This window comes from Salvelinus fontinalis, chromosome 31 (genome assembly GCF_029448725.1).
Source record: "Salvelinus fontinalis isolate EN_2023a chromosome 31, ASM2944872v1, whole genome shotgun sequence".
NCBI lineage: Eukaryota > Metazoa > Chordata > Actinopteri > Salmoniformes > Salmonidae > Salvelinus > Salvelinus fontinalis.
The window spans coordinates 3490031-3505040 of NC_074695.1; the positions used below are offsets into that span (position 1 = coordinate 3490031).

The 15010-nt window shown below is 53.2% G+C and overlaps 1 protein-coding gene across 1 annotated transcript in view; it reads left to right on the plus strand.

Annotated features, from left to right (window-relative positions):
• Positions 1–11340: 11340 nt before the first annotated feature.
• LOC129829431 (leucine-rich repeat-containing G-protein coupled receptor 6) overlaps positions 11341–15010 on the plus strand; it is a 132779-nt gene continuing 129109 nt past the window's right edge. Inside the window, exon 1 of the mRNA XM_055891124.1 lies at positions 11341–11540. Coding sequence (XP_055747099.1) covers positions 11341–11540 — 200 coding nt within the window. The remainder of the gene's footprint in view (positions 11541–15010) is intronic.

Genomic DNA, 15010 nt, shown 5'->3' on the forward strand with positions numbered 1-15010 from the left:
TGGCAGAACACTGATATTCCTGTCTTGCAGGAAATCACACACAGAACGAGCAGCATGGCTGGCGGCATTGTCATGCTGGAGGGTCATGTCAGGATGAGCCTGCAGGAAGGGTACCACATGAGGGAGGAGGATGTCTTCCCTGTAACGCACAGCGTTGAGATTGCCTGCAATGACAACAAGCTCAGTCCGATGACGCTGTGACACACCGCCCCAGACCATGACGGACCCTCCACCTCCAAATCGATCCCGCTCCAGAGTACAGGCCTCAGGGTAATGCTCATTCCTTTAACGATAAACGCAAATCCGACCATCACCTCTGGTGAGACAAAACCGCGACTCGTCAGTGAAGAGCACTTTTTGCCAGTCCTGTCTGGTCCAGCGACGGTGGGTTTGTGCCCATAGGCGACGTTGTTGCCGGTGATGTCTGGTGAGGACCTGCCTTACAACAGGCCCACAAGCCCTCAGTCCAGCCTCTCTCAGCCTATTGCAGACAGTCTGAGCACTGATGGAGGGATTGTGCGTTCCTGGTGTAACTCGGGCAGTTGTTGTTGCCATCCTGTACCTGTCCTGCAGGTGTGATGTTCGGATTTACCGATCCTGTGCAGGTGTTGTTACACGTGGTCTGTCACTGCGAGGACGATCAGCTGTCCGTCCTGTCTCCCTGTAGCGCTGTCTTAGGCGTCTCACAGTACGGACATAGCAATGTATTGCCCTGGCCACATCTGCAGTCCTCATGCCTCCTTGCAGCATGCCTAAGGCACGTTCACACAGATGAGCAGGGACCCTGGGCATCTTTCTTTTGGTGTTTTTCAGAGTCAGTAGAATTGCCTCTTTAGTGTCCTAAGTTTTCTGTTAGTGTCTTAAGGACTGTTCCACAGGTGCATATTCATTAATTGTTTATGGTTCATTGAACAAGCATGGGAAACAGTGTTTAAACCCTTTACAATGAAGATCTGTGAAGTTATTTGGATTTTTACGAATTATCTTTGAAAGACAAAAGGAAGTGGCTTATTATGTATATAATAGTTTATTATGTATATATACGGTTTTGTAACGATGTGCAAATAGTTAAAGTCCAAAAGGGAAAATAAATAAACATAAATATGGATTGTATTTACAATGGTGTTTGTTCTTCACTGGTTGCCCTTTTCTTGTGACAACAGGTCACAAATCTTGCTGCTGTGATGTTACTCTGTGGTATTTCACCCAGTAGATATGGGAGTTTATCAAAATTGGATTTGTTTTCGAATTCTTTGTAGATCTGTGTAATCTGAGGGATAATTTGTCTCTAATATGGTCATACATTTGGCAGGAGGTTAGGAAGTGAGCTCGGTTTCCACCTCATTTTGTGGGCAGTGTGCACATAGCTTGTCTTCTCTTGAGAGTCAGGTCTGCCTACGGCGGCCTTTCTCAATAGCAAGACTATGCTCACTGAGTCTGTACATAGTCAAAGCTTTCCTTAAGTTTGGGTCAGTCACAGTGGTCAGGTATTCTGCCACTGTGTACTCTCTGTTTAGGGCCAAATAGCATTCTAGTTTGCTCTGTTTTTTTGTTAATTCTTTCCAATGTGTCAAGTAATTATCTTTTTGTTTTCTCATGATTTGGTTGGGTCTAATTGTGCTGTTGTCCTGGGGCTCTGTGGGGTGTGTTTGTGTTTGTGAACAGAGCCCTAGGACCAGCTTGCTTAGGGGACTCTTCTCCAGGTTCATCTCTCTGTAGGTGATGGCTTTGTTATGGAAGGTTTGGGAATCGCTTCCTTTTAGATGGTTGTAGAATTTAACGGCTCTTTTCTGGATTTTGATAATTAGCGGGTATCAGACTAATTCTGCTCTGCATGCATTATTTGGTGTTCTACGTTGTACACGGAGGATATTTTTGCAGAATTCTGCATGCAGAGTCTCAATTTGGTGTTTGTGTCACGTTCCTGACCTATTTCTGTTAGTTTGTTATATGTGTTAGTTGGTCAGGACGTGAGTTTGGGTGGGCATTCTATGTTTTCTGTTTCTGTGTTGGTTTATTGGGTTGCCTGGTATGGCTCTTAATTAGAGGCAGGTGTTTGGCGTTCCTCTAATTAAGAGTCATATTTAGGTAGGCGTTTTCACAGTGTTCGTTGTGGGTGATTGTCTTCCGTGTCTGTGAATATGTTTGCACCATACGGGACTGTTTACGGTTTGTTCGGTTTGTGTTGCCTATGTTTCCTATTCGTGCGTTCTTCTTGTTTTATGTAAGTTCGTCGTCTAGGTCTGTCTACACCGTTTGTTGTTTTGTTAGTTTAGTCAAGTTCGTGTTTTCTTTAATAAATTATGTGTTCAAACTCCACTGCGCCTTGGTTCGATAACTACTCCTCCTTTTCGGTAGAAGAGGAGGAGGACCGCCGTTACAGAATCACCCACCAAATCTCCAGAACCAAGCAGCGGAGTAAACGGAGTAAGGGACAGAAAAAGGAGGAATGGACTTGGGACGATGTATTGGACGGGAAAGGTTGCTACACATGGGAGGAGATCCTGGCTGGTAGGGATCGCCTCCCATGGGAACAGCTGGAGGCACTGAGGAGAGCAGAGGCAACCGGAGAAGGGAACCGGAGTTATGAGGGGACGAGTCTAGCACGGAAGCCCGAAAAGCCCGTGAGTAACACCCAAGAATTTCTTGGGGGGGGGGCTAAGAGGTAGTGGGCCAAGGGCAGGTAGGAGACCTGCGCCCACTTCCCAGGCTTACCGTGGAGAGCGGGAGTACGGGCAGGCGCCGTGTTACGCAGTAGAGCGCACGGTGTCTCCTGTACGAGTGCATAGCCCAGTGCGGGTTAATCCACCTCCCCGCACTGGTAGGGCTAGATTGGGCATTGATCCAGGTGTCATGAGGCCGAATCAACGCGTCTGGTCTCCAGTGCGTCTCCTCGGGCCGGCATACATGGCACCTGCCTTACGCATGGTTTCCCCGGTTCGCCTACATAGCCCGGTGCGGGTTATTCCACCTCCCCGCACTGGTCGGGCGACCGGGAGCATTCAACCAGGTAAGGTTGGGCAGGCTCAATGCTCAAGAGAGCCAGTACGCCTGCACGGTCCGGTATTTCCGGCGCCACCTCCCCGCCCCAGCCTAGTACCTACAGTACCTACATCACGCACTAAGGCTCCTGTGCGTTTCCAGAGCCCTGTACACACTGTTTCTTCTCCCCCTACTAATCCTGATGTGCTTGCCCTCAGCGCGGTGCCAATAGTGCCGGTACCACGCACCAGGTATAGAGTAGGCTTTGAGAGTCCAGTGTGCCCTGTCCCTGCCCCCCGCACTAGTATGAAGGTGCGTGTCCTTAGCCCGGTGCCTCCAGTTCCGGCACCACGCACCAGGTCTACAGTGCGCCTTATCCGGCCAGAGCCATCCGTCTCCCCAGCGCCATCTGAGCCATCCGTCTCCCCAGCGCCATCTGAGCCATCCGTCTCCCCAGCGCCATCTGAGCCATCCGTCTCCCCAGCGCCGTCTGAGCCATCCGTCTGCAATGAGCCTGCAAAGCCGCCCGTCTGCCATGAGCCTGCAAAGCCGCCCGTCTGCCATGAGCTTACAGAGCCGTCCGCCAGACAGGAGCCGCTAGAGCCGCCCGCCAGACAGGAGCCGCTAGAGCCGTCCGTCAGACAGGATCTGCCAGGGCCGCCAGCCAGACAGGATCTGCCAGAGCCGCCAGCCAGACAGGATCTGCCAGAGCCGCCAACCAGACAGGATCTGCCAGAGCCGCCAACCAGACAGGATCTGCCAGAGCCGCCAACCAGACAGGATCTGCCAGAGCCGCCAACCAGACAGGATCTGCCAGAGCCGCCAGCCAGACAGGATCTGCCAGAGCCGCCAGCCAGACAGGATCTGCCAGAGCCGCCAGCGAGCCATGAGCAGCCAGAGCCTTCAGCCAGCCATGAGCGTCGAGAGACGTCAGCCAGCCATGAGCGTCGAGAGCCGTCAGCCTGCCATGAGCGTCCAGATCCGTCAGTCAGCCATGAGCTGCCCTTCAGCCAGAAACGGCTATATACCCAGAACTGCCCCTCAGTCCAGAGCTGTCTCTCTGTCCGGAGCTGCCTTTCAGTCCGGAGTTGCCCCTCTATCCTGATCTCCCTCTCTATCCTGATCTACCTCTATATTCTGATCTATCCCTCTGTCTTGTGCTATTCCTCTGTCTTGATCTATCCCTCTGTCCCGGTGCTGTCCCTGTCATGGATGTTACCAAGAGGATTTTGTGGGGGTAAGATATGGGTGGACATTTTTAGGGGGAGATGGAGGCTGGGATTGACTATGGTGGGGTGGGGACCTCGCCCGGAGCCTGAGCCACCACCGTGGTCAGATGCCCACCCAGACCCTCACCTAGACTTTGTGCTGGTGCGCCCAGAGTTCGCACCTTATGGGGGGGGGGGTTATGTCACATTCCTGACCTATTTCTGTTAGTTTGTTATATGTGTTAGTTGGTCAGGACGTGAGGTTGGGTGGGCATTCTATGTTTTCTGTTTCTGTGTTGGTTTATTGGGTTGCCTGGTATGGCTCTTAATTAGAGGCAGGTGTTTGGCGTTCCTCTAATTAAGAGTCATATTTAGGTAGGCGTTTTCACAGTGTTCGTTGTGGGTGATTGTCTTCCGTGTCTGTGAATATGTTTGCACCATACGGGACTGTTTACGGTTTGTTCGGTTTGTGTTGCCTATGTTTCCTATTCGTGCGTTCTTCTTGTTTTATGTAAGTTCGTCGTCTAGGTCTGTCTACACCGTTTGTTGTTTTGTTAGTTTAGTCAAGTTCGTGTTTTCTTTAATAAATTATGTGTTCAAACTCCACTGCGCCTTGGTTCGATAACTACTCCTCCTTTTCGGTAGAAGAGGAGGAGGACCGCCGTTACAGAATCACCCACCAAATCTCCAGAACCAAGCAGCGGAGTAAACGGAGTAAGGGACAGAAAAAGGAGGAATGGACTTGGGACGATGTATTGGACGGGAAAGGTTGCTACACATGGGAGGAGATCCTGGCTGGTAGGGATCGCCTCCCATGGGAACAGCTGGAGGCACTGAGGAGAGCAGAGGCAACCGGAGAAGGGAACCGGAGTTATGAGGGGACGAGTCTAGCACGGAAGCCCGAAAAGCCCGTGAGTAACACCCAAGAATTTCTTGGGGGGGGCTAAGAGGTAGTGGGCCAAGGGCAGGTAGGAGACCTGCGCCCACTTCCCAGGCTTACCGTGGAGAGCGGGAGTACGGGCAGGCGCCGTGTTACGCAGTAGAGCGCACGGTGTCTCCTGTACGAGTGCATAGCCCAGTGCGGGTTATTCCACCTCCCCGCACTGGTAGGGCTAGATTGGGCATTGAGCCAGGTGTCATGAGGCCGGCTCAACACGTCTGGTCTCCAGTGCGTCTCCTCGGGCCGGCATACATGGCACCTGCCTTACGCATGGTTTCCCCGGTTCGCCTACATAGCCCTGTGCGGGTTATTCCACCTCCCCGCACTGGTCGGGCGACCGGGAGCATTCAACCAGGTAAGGTTGGGCAGGCTCAATGCTCAAGAGAGCCAGTACGCCTTCACGGTCCGGTATTTCCGGCGCCACCTCCCCGCCCCAGCCTAGTACCTACAGTGCCTACACCACGCACTAAGCCTCCTGTGCGTTTCCAGAGCCCTGTACACACTGTTTCTTCTCCCCCTACTAATCCTGATGTGCTTGCCCTCAGCCCGGTGCCACCAGTGCCGGTACCACGCACCAGGTATAGAGTAGGCTTTGAGAGTCCAGTGTGCCCTGTCCCTGCTCCCCGCACTAGTATGAAGGTGCGTGTCCTTAGCCCGGTGCCTCCAGTTCCGGCACCACGCACCAGGTCTACAGTGCGCCTTATCCGGCCAGAGCCATCCGTCTCCCCAGCGCCATCTGAGCCATCCGTCTCCCCAGCGCCATCTGAGCCATCCGTCTCCCCAGCGCCATCTGAGCCATCCGTCTCCCCAGCGCCGTCTGAGCCATCCGTCTGCAATGAGCCTGCAAAGCCGCCCGTCTGCCATGAGCCTGCAAAGCCGCCCGTCTGCCATGAGCTTACAGAGCCGTCCGCCAGACAGGAGCCGCTAGAGCCGCCCGCCAGACAGGAGCCGCTAGAGCCGTCCGTCAGACAGGATCTGCCAGAGCCGCCAACCAGACAGGATCTGCCAGAGCCGCCAACCAGACAGGATCTGCCAGAGCCGCCAACCAGACAGGATCTGCCAGAGCCGCCAGCCAGACAGGATCTGCCAGAGCCGCCAGCCAGACAGGATCTGCCAGAGCCGCCAGCGAGCCATGAGCAGCCAGAGCCGTCAGAGAGCCATGAGCGTCCAGAGCCGTCAGCCAGCCATGAGCGTCGAGAGCCGTCAGCCAGCCATGAGCGTCGAGAGCCGTCAGTGAGCCATGAGCGTCCAGAGCCTTCAGCCAGCCATGAGCGTCGAGAGCCGTCAGCCTGCCATGAGCGTCCAGATCCGTCAGTCAGCCATGAGCTGCCCTTCAGCCAGAAACGGCTATATACCCAGAACTGCCCCTCAGTCCAGAGCTGTCTCTCTGTCCGGAGCTGCCTTTCAGTCCGGAGTTGCCCCTCTATCCTGATCTCCCTCTCTATCCTGATCTACCTCTATATTCTGATCTATCCCTCTGTCTTGTGCTATTCCTCTGTCTTGATCTATCCCTCTGTCCCGGTGCTGTCCCTGTCATGGATGTTACCAAGAGGATTTTGTGGGGGTAAGATATGGGTGGACATTTTTAGGGGGAGATGGAGGCTGGGATTGACTATGGTGGGGTGGGGACCTCGCCCGGAGCCTGAGCCACCACCGTGGTCAGATGCCCACCCAGACCCTCCCCTAGACTTTGTGCTGGTGCGCCCAGAGTTCGCACCTTATGGGGGGGGTTATGTCACGTTCCTGACCTATTTCTGTTAGTTTGTTATATGTGTTAGTTGGTCAGGACGTGAGGTTGGGTGGGCATTCTATGTTTTCTGTTTCTGTGTTGGTTTATTGGGTTGCCTGGTATGGCTCTTAATTAGAGGCAGGTGTTTGGCGTTCCTCTAATTAAGAGTCATATTTAGGTAGGCGTTTTCACAGTGTTCGTTGTGGGTGATTGTCTTCCGTGTCTGTGAATATGTTTGCACCATACGGGACTGTTTACGGTTTGTTCGGTTTGTGTTGCCTATGTTTCCTATTCGTGCGTTCTTCTTGTTTTATGTAAGTTCGTCGTCTAGGTCTGTCTACACCGTTTGTTGTTTTGTTAGTTTAGTCAAGTTCGTGTTTTCTTTAATAAATTATGTGTTCAAACTCCACTGCGCCTTGGTTCGATAACTACTCCTCCTTTTCGGTAGAAGAGGAGGAGGACCGCCATTACAGATTGTCCCATTTTGTGAAATCTCTCTCTCTCTCTCTCTCTCTCTCTCTCTCTCTCTCTCTCTCTCTCTCTCTCTCTCTCTCTCTCTCTCTCTCTCTCTCTCTCTCTCTCCTATGTTCCTTTTGATGGCATGGACGGCTCTTCTTCTCTCTCAGCTCGTTCACAGCTTTGTGGAAGGTACCTGTGGGGCTGATGTTTAGGCCGAGGTATGTATCGTTGTTTGTGTGCTCTAGTGGAATGGTGTCTAGATGGAATTTGTGTTTGTGGTCCTGGTGACTGGACCTTTTTTTGGTCTCCACTCCTCTCAACACACTGTACCCACCTGTACCACCTGGGGCGGCAAGTAGCCTAGTGGTTATAGCGTTGGATTAGTAACCGAAAGGTTGCAAGATCGAATCCCTGAGCTGACAAGGTCAAAATCTGTCATTCTGCCCCTGAACAAGGCAGTTAACCCACTGACTTACCAAGTTGAATAAAAATACATTCAGTATTCAGCTTTAGGGGTTGTTTTTTGTACCTCAGTACAAGAACTAAATACACACACACACACACACACACACACACACCCCCCTTAATCCAACATGCTGGATCAAAGGAATAACCCCCCCTCTCTCCACTTCCTAACTAAGCAACGGTAGTCTGAAAAACACAAAGACAAGCAGTTACCTGCCTCTCTCTCTCTCACACACACACACACACACACACACACACACACACACACACACACACACACACACACACACACACACACACACACACACACACACACACACACACACACACACACACACACACACACACACACACACACACACACACACACACACACACACACACACACACACACACACACACACACACATCTGAGTATGCTCAGCCAGGCTACCTGGGGCTAGTACTCAGAAAGCGGGAGGCAGCACTTGAAGGAGCACTCAGGTATATCTAGTCTGTAGGTCAATCAAGTGTATTTATAAAGCCCTTCTTACATCAGCAGATTTCACAAAGTGCTGTACAGAAACCCAGCCTAAAACCCCAAAACAGCAAGCAATGCAGGTGTAGAAGCACGGTGGCTAGGAAAAACTCCCTAGAAAAGGACAAAACCTAGGAAGAAACCTAGAGAGGAACCAGGCTATGAGGGGTGGCCAGTCCTCTTCTGGCTGTGCCGGGTGGAGATTATAACAGAACATGGCCAAGATGTTCAAATGTTCATAAATGACCAGCATGGTCAAATAATAATAATCACAGTAGTTGTCGAGGGTGCAACAAGTCAGCACCTCAGGAATAAATGTCAGTTGGCTTTTCATAGCCGATCATTGAGAGTATCTCTACCGCTCCTGCTGTCCCTAGAGAGTTGAAAACAGCAGGTCTGGGACAGGTAGCACGTCCGGTGAACAGGTCAGGGTTCCATAGCCGCAGGAAGAACTGTTGAAACTGGAGCAGCAGCACGGCCAGGTGGACTGGGAACAGCAAGGAGTCATCAGGCCAGGTAGTCCTGAGGCATGGTCCTAGGGCTCAGGTCCTCCGAGAGAGAGAAAGAAAGAGAGAGAATTAGAGAGAGCATACTTAAATTCACACAGGACACCGGATAAGACAGGAGAAGTACTCCAGATATAACAGACTGACCCTAGCCCCCCGACACATAAACTACTGCAGCATAAATACTGGAGGCTGAGACAGGAGGGGTCGGGAGACACTGTGGCCCTGTCCGACAATACCCCCGGAGAGGGCCAGGATATAACCCCACCCACTAAGTGGTGTGTGTGTGTGCCCACCTCTCACCCCATCTCACCCCCTCAACCCCATCTCACCCCATCTCACCCACCTCTCACCCCACACCCCCATCTCATCCCCATCTCACCCCATCTCACCCCCATCTCACCTCCATCTCACCCACCTCTCACCCACCTCTCACCCCACACCCACCTCTCACCCCACACCTCCATCTCACCCACCTCTTACCCCACACCCACCTCTCACCCCCATCTCACCCCCATCTCACCCCCATCTCACCCACCTCTCACCCCACACCTCCATCTCACCCACCTCTCACCCCACACCCACCTCTCACCCCCATCTCACCCACCTCTCACCCACCTCTCACCCCACACCCACCTCTCACCCATCTCACCCCACACCCACCTCTCACCCCACACCTCCATCTCACCCACCTCTCACCCATCTCACCCCACACCCACCTCTCACCCCCATCTCACCCACCTCTCACCCACCTCTCACCCCACACCCACCTCTCACCCCCATCTCACCCCCATCTCACCCCCATCTCACCCCACACCCACCTCTCACCCCACACCCACCTCTCACCCCCATCTCACCCCCCATCTCACCCCCATCTCACCCCCATCTCACCCATCTCACCCCATCTCACCCATCTCACCCCCATCTCACCCATCTCACCCCCCTCTCACCCCCATCTCACCCCCATCTCACCCCCCTCTCACCCCCCTCTCACCCATCTCACCCCCATCTCACCCCCATCTCACCCCCATCTCACCCATATCTCACCCCCTCTCACCCCCATCTCACCCACCTCTCACCCCACACCCCCATCTCACCCACCTCTCACCCCACACCCCCATCTCACCCCCCTCTCACCCCACACCCCCATCTCACCCCCCTCTCACCCCACACCCCCATCTCACCCCCCTCTCACCCACCTCTCACCCCCATCTCACCCCCCTCTCACCCCACACCCCCATCTCACCCCCCTCTCACCCACCTCTCACCCCCATCTCACCCACCTCTCACCCCCCTCTCACCCCCATCTCACCACCCTCTCACCCCCATCTCACCCCCCTCTCACCTCACACCCCCATCTCACCCCATCTCACCCACCTTGCACCCCCATCTCACCCACCTCTCACCCCCCTCTCACCCCCATCTCACCCCCATCTCACCCCCCTCTCACCCCCTCTCACCCCCCTCTCACCCCCCTCTCACCCCCCTCTCACCCCACACCCCCATCTCACCCACATCTCACTCACCTCTCACTCACCTCTCACCACCTCCACCCTAGTCTACTGTACAGCTACCCTCCTCCCCACTCCTCTCTCTTCCCCTCCTCCCCACTGCTCTCCGTTCCCCTCTTCTTCCTATTTTCTCCCTCCCAGACTCAAAGAGAAAGGGATCTAGGCCCCTCCCCTCATCTGAAATGTTCCGGCCCAGCTCCAAAACTTCGAGCCAATCAGCACAGCCCATTCAGAGCTGATGAACTCACTATACAATAGGTACATGTTTCAAGAGAGAGAGAGAGAGAGAGAGAGAGAGGTGGGAGGCAGATTGATACAGAAGAAGAGAAGAGACAGAGCAGAGAGAGAGAAGGCAACCAAGAGATTTGTTATGCAAACTATGGGACCTAACTGTTGACTGGTATACACACTGGACCAGAGAGAGAGAGACTGACAAGCCTGGAGAGACTGACAGAGAGAGAGAGAGACTGACAAGCCTGGAGAGACTGACAGAGAGAGAGAGAGACTGACAAGCCTGGAGAGACTGACAGAGAGAGAGAGACTGACAAGCCTGGAGAGACTGACAGAGAGAGAGATAGGCTGACAAGCCTGGAGAGACTGACAGAGAGAGAGACTGACAAGCCTGGAGAGACTGACAGAGAGAGAGAGACTGACAAGCCTGGAGAGACTGACAGAGAGAGAGAGAGACTGACAGAGAGAGAGAGAGACTGACAGAGAGAGAGAGAGAGAGAGAGAGAGAGAGAGAGACTGACAAGACTGGAGAGACTGACAGAGAGAGAGAGAGACTGACAAGCCTGGAGAGACTGACAGAGAGAGAGAGACTGACAAGCCTGGAGAGACTGACAGAGAGAGAGAGAGACTGACAAGCCTGGATAGACTGACAGGGAGACTGGAGAGACTGACAGAGAGACTGGAGAGACTGACGAGACTGACAGAGAGAGAGAGAGACTGACAGAGAGAGAGAGAGAGAGACTGACAGAGAGAGAGAGAGAGACTGACAGACAGAGAGAGCGAGAAAGAGAGATGCTGTGTGTGTTGATGGTGCTGTGCTGGTCGTGGGGTGTGTTGGGATACGGGCGCGAGGGGCAGAAGGACTCATTGGGGGCAGGACTGTGCCCTTCGCCGTGTCAGTGTGAGGAGGATGGTATCTTTGTTCTGGCGGACTGTTCTGAACTGGGACTATCAGCTGTACCTGACAACCTCAGCCACCTAACTACTTACCTGTAAGTACACTACAGTATGTATCTATATCTACCCTACCCCCTCTACCCTACCCCCTCTACCCTACCCCTCTCCCCTACCCCCTCTACCCCCTCTCCCCTACCCCTCTCCCCTACCCCCTACCCCCTCTACCCTACCCCTCAGCCACTTAACTACTTACCTGTAAGTACACTACAGTATGTATCTATATCTACCCTACCCCCTCTACCCTACCCCCTATCCCCTCTACCCCCTCTCCCCTACCCCTCTCCCCTACCCCTCAGCCACCTAACTACTTACCTGTAAGTACACTACAGTATGTATCTATATCTACCCTACCCCCTACCCCCTCCCCCATCCCCCCTACCCCCTCTACCCTACCCCCTCTACCCTACCCCCTCTACCCAACCCCTCAGCCACCTAACTACTTACCTGTAAATACACCACAGTATGTATCGATACATACCTATTTAGAGGGGCTGTCAAACAGACATCAGGTGACCTCTAGAGGTGGACAGACTGTAGGACATCAGGTGACCTCTAGAGGGGATCAGAGGTGGACAGACTGTAGGACATCTGGTGACCTCTAGAGGGGATCAGAGGTGGACAGACTGTAGGAAATCAGGTGACCTCTAGAGGGGGTCAGAGTTGGACAGACTGTAGGACATCAGGTGACCTCTAGAGGGGGTCAGAGGTGGACAGACTGTAGGACATCAGGTGACCTCTAGAGGGGATCAGAGGTGGACAGACTGTAGGACATCAGGTGACCTCTAGAGGGGGTCAGAGGTGGACAGACTGTAGGACATCAGGTGACCTCTAGAGGGGGTCAGAGGTGGACAGACTGTAGGACATCAGGTGACCTCTAGAGGTGGACAGACTGTAGGACATCAGGTGACCTCTGGAGGGGATCAGAGGTGGACAGACTGTAGGACATCAGGTGACCTCTAGAGGGGTTCAGAGGTGGACAGACTGTAGGACATCAGGTGACCTCTAGAGGTGGACAGACTTTAGGAAATCAGGTGACTTCTAGAGGGGATCAGAGGTGGACAGACTGTAGGACATCAGGTGACCTCTAGAGGTGGACACACTGTAGGACATCAGGTGACCTCTAGAGGGGATCAGAGGTGGACAGACTGTAGGACATCAGGTGACCTCTAGAGATGGACAGACTGTAGGACATCAGGTGACCTCTAGAGGTGGACAGACTGTAGGACATCAGGTGACCTCTAGAGGGGATCAGAGGTGGACAGACTGTAGAACATCAGGTGACCTCTAGAGGGGATCAGAGGTGGACAGACTGTAGGACATCAGGTGACCTCTAGAGGTGGACAGACTGTAGGACATCAGGTGATCTCTAGAGGTGGACAGACTGTAGGACATCAGGTGACCTCTAGAGGGGATCAGAGGTGGACAGACTGTAGGACATCAGGTGACCTCTAGAGGGGGTCAGAGTTGGACAGACTGTAGGACATCAGGTGACCTCTAGAGGGGGTCAGAGGTGGACAGACTGTAGGACATCAGGTGACCTCTAGAGGGGATCAGAGGTGGACAGACTGTAGGACATCAGGTGACCTCTAGAGGGGGTCAGAGGTGGACAGACTGAAGGACATCAGGTGACCTCTAGAGGGGGTCAGAGGTGGACAGACTGTAGGACATCAGGTGACCTCTAGAGGTGGACAGACTGTAGGACATCAGGTGACCTCTGGAGGGGATCAGAGGTGGACAGACTGTAGGACATCAGGTGACCTCTAGAGGGGTTCAGAGGTGGACAGACTGTAGGACATCAGGTGACCTCTAGAGGTGGACAGACTGTAGGACATCAGGTGACCTCTAGAGGGGATCAGAGGTGGACAGACTGTAGGACATCAGGTGACCTCTAGAGATGGACAGACTGTAGGACATCAGGTGACCTCTAGAGGTGGACAGACTGTAGGACATCAGGTGACCTCTAGAGGGGATCAGAGGTGGACAGACTGTAGGACATCAGGTGACCTCTAGAGGGGATCAGAGGTGGACAGACTGTAGGACATCAGGTGACCTCTAGAGGTGGACAGACTGTAGGACATCAGGTGATCTCTAGAGGTGGACAGACTGTAGGACACCAGGTGACCTCTAGAGGGGATCAGAGGTGGACAGACTGTAGGACATCTGGTGACCTCTAGAGGGGATCAGAGGTGGACAGACTGTAGGACATCAGGTGACCTCTAGAGGGGGTCAGAGTTGGACAGACTGTATGACATGAGGTGACCTCTAGAGGGGATCAGAGGTGGACAGACTGTAGGACATCAGGTGACCTCTAGAGGGGGTCAGAGGTGGACGGATCCGTCCGTTTATAAACACAACAGGACACACGGGCTCAAACGTCCCGACATCTTTCTCTGTGTCTCTGTTGTAACAACTCAAGAATCAGAACAGCAGTTTTCAGAACTTCTATAATATATTCCTTTGTGATTTATGAAGGGAATTGTTACTTTAAGCAACTAGAAGGGTGTGTGTGTGTGTGTGTGTGTGTGTGTGTGTGTGTGTGTGTGTGTGTGTGTGTGTGTGTGTGTGTGTGTGTGTGTGTGTGTGTGTGTGTGTGTGTGTGTGTGTGTGTGTCATCAAATAACATTTATTTCTGAAGGTTTTTTATATCAGCCGATGTCACCAAACAATAAGCAACGCAGACGTGGAAACACAAGGGCAAGGAAGACAAGAACTTAGGAAGAAACTTAGAGAGGAACCAGGCTCGGAGGGGTGGCCAGTCCCTTTCTGGCTTTGCCAGAGGAGATGATGACATTATTAAGGCCTGATCCAGTGGAGGCTGCTGAGGGGAGGACAGCTCATAACGGAGTGGTGTCAACCACCGCGTCTTTGATGTGGAGGATATCATTCCATTGAATTATTCCAGCCGTTATGATGAACCGTCCTCCCCTCCCCTAGAGAGAGAGTCGACAACAGCACGTCCGGTGAGCAGGTCAGGGTTCCCTAGTCTCATCAGCACGACCAGATGGACAGGGGACAGTCAGGAGTCATCAGGCCAGGTAGAGAGAGAGAGACAGAGAGAGAGAGACAGGGTAACCAGATATAACAGACTAACCCCAGCCCCCTGGCACATAGACTTTTGCAGCATAAATACTGGGGACTGAGACAAGGGGGGGGGGGGGGGACACTGTGGCCCCGTCCGACGATACCCCCGAACAGGGCCAAACAGGAAGGATATAACCCCACCCACTTTGCCAAAGCACAGCCCCCACACCACTAGAGGCATATCAACAGACCCCTAACTTACTACCCTGAGACAAGGCTGAGTATAGTCCCCAAACCACTAGAGGGATATCAACAAACCACTAACTTACTACCCTGAGACAAGGCTGAGTATAGTCCCCAAACCACTAGAGGGATATCAACAAACCACTAACTTACTACCCTGAGACAAGGCTGAGTATAGTCCCCACACCACTAGAGGGGTATCAACAGACCAATAACTTACTACCCTGAGACAAGGCTGAGT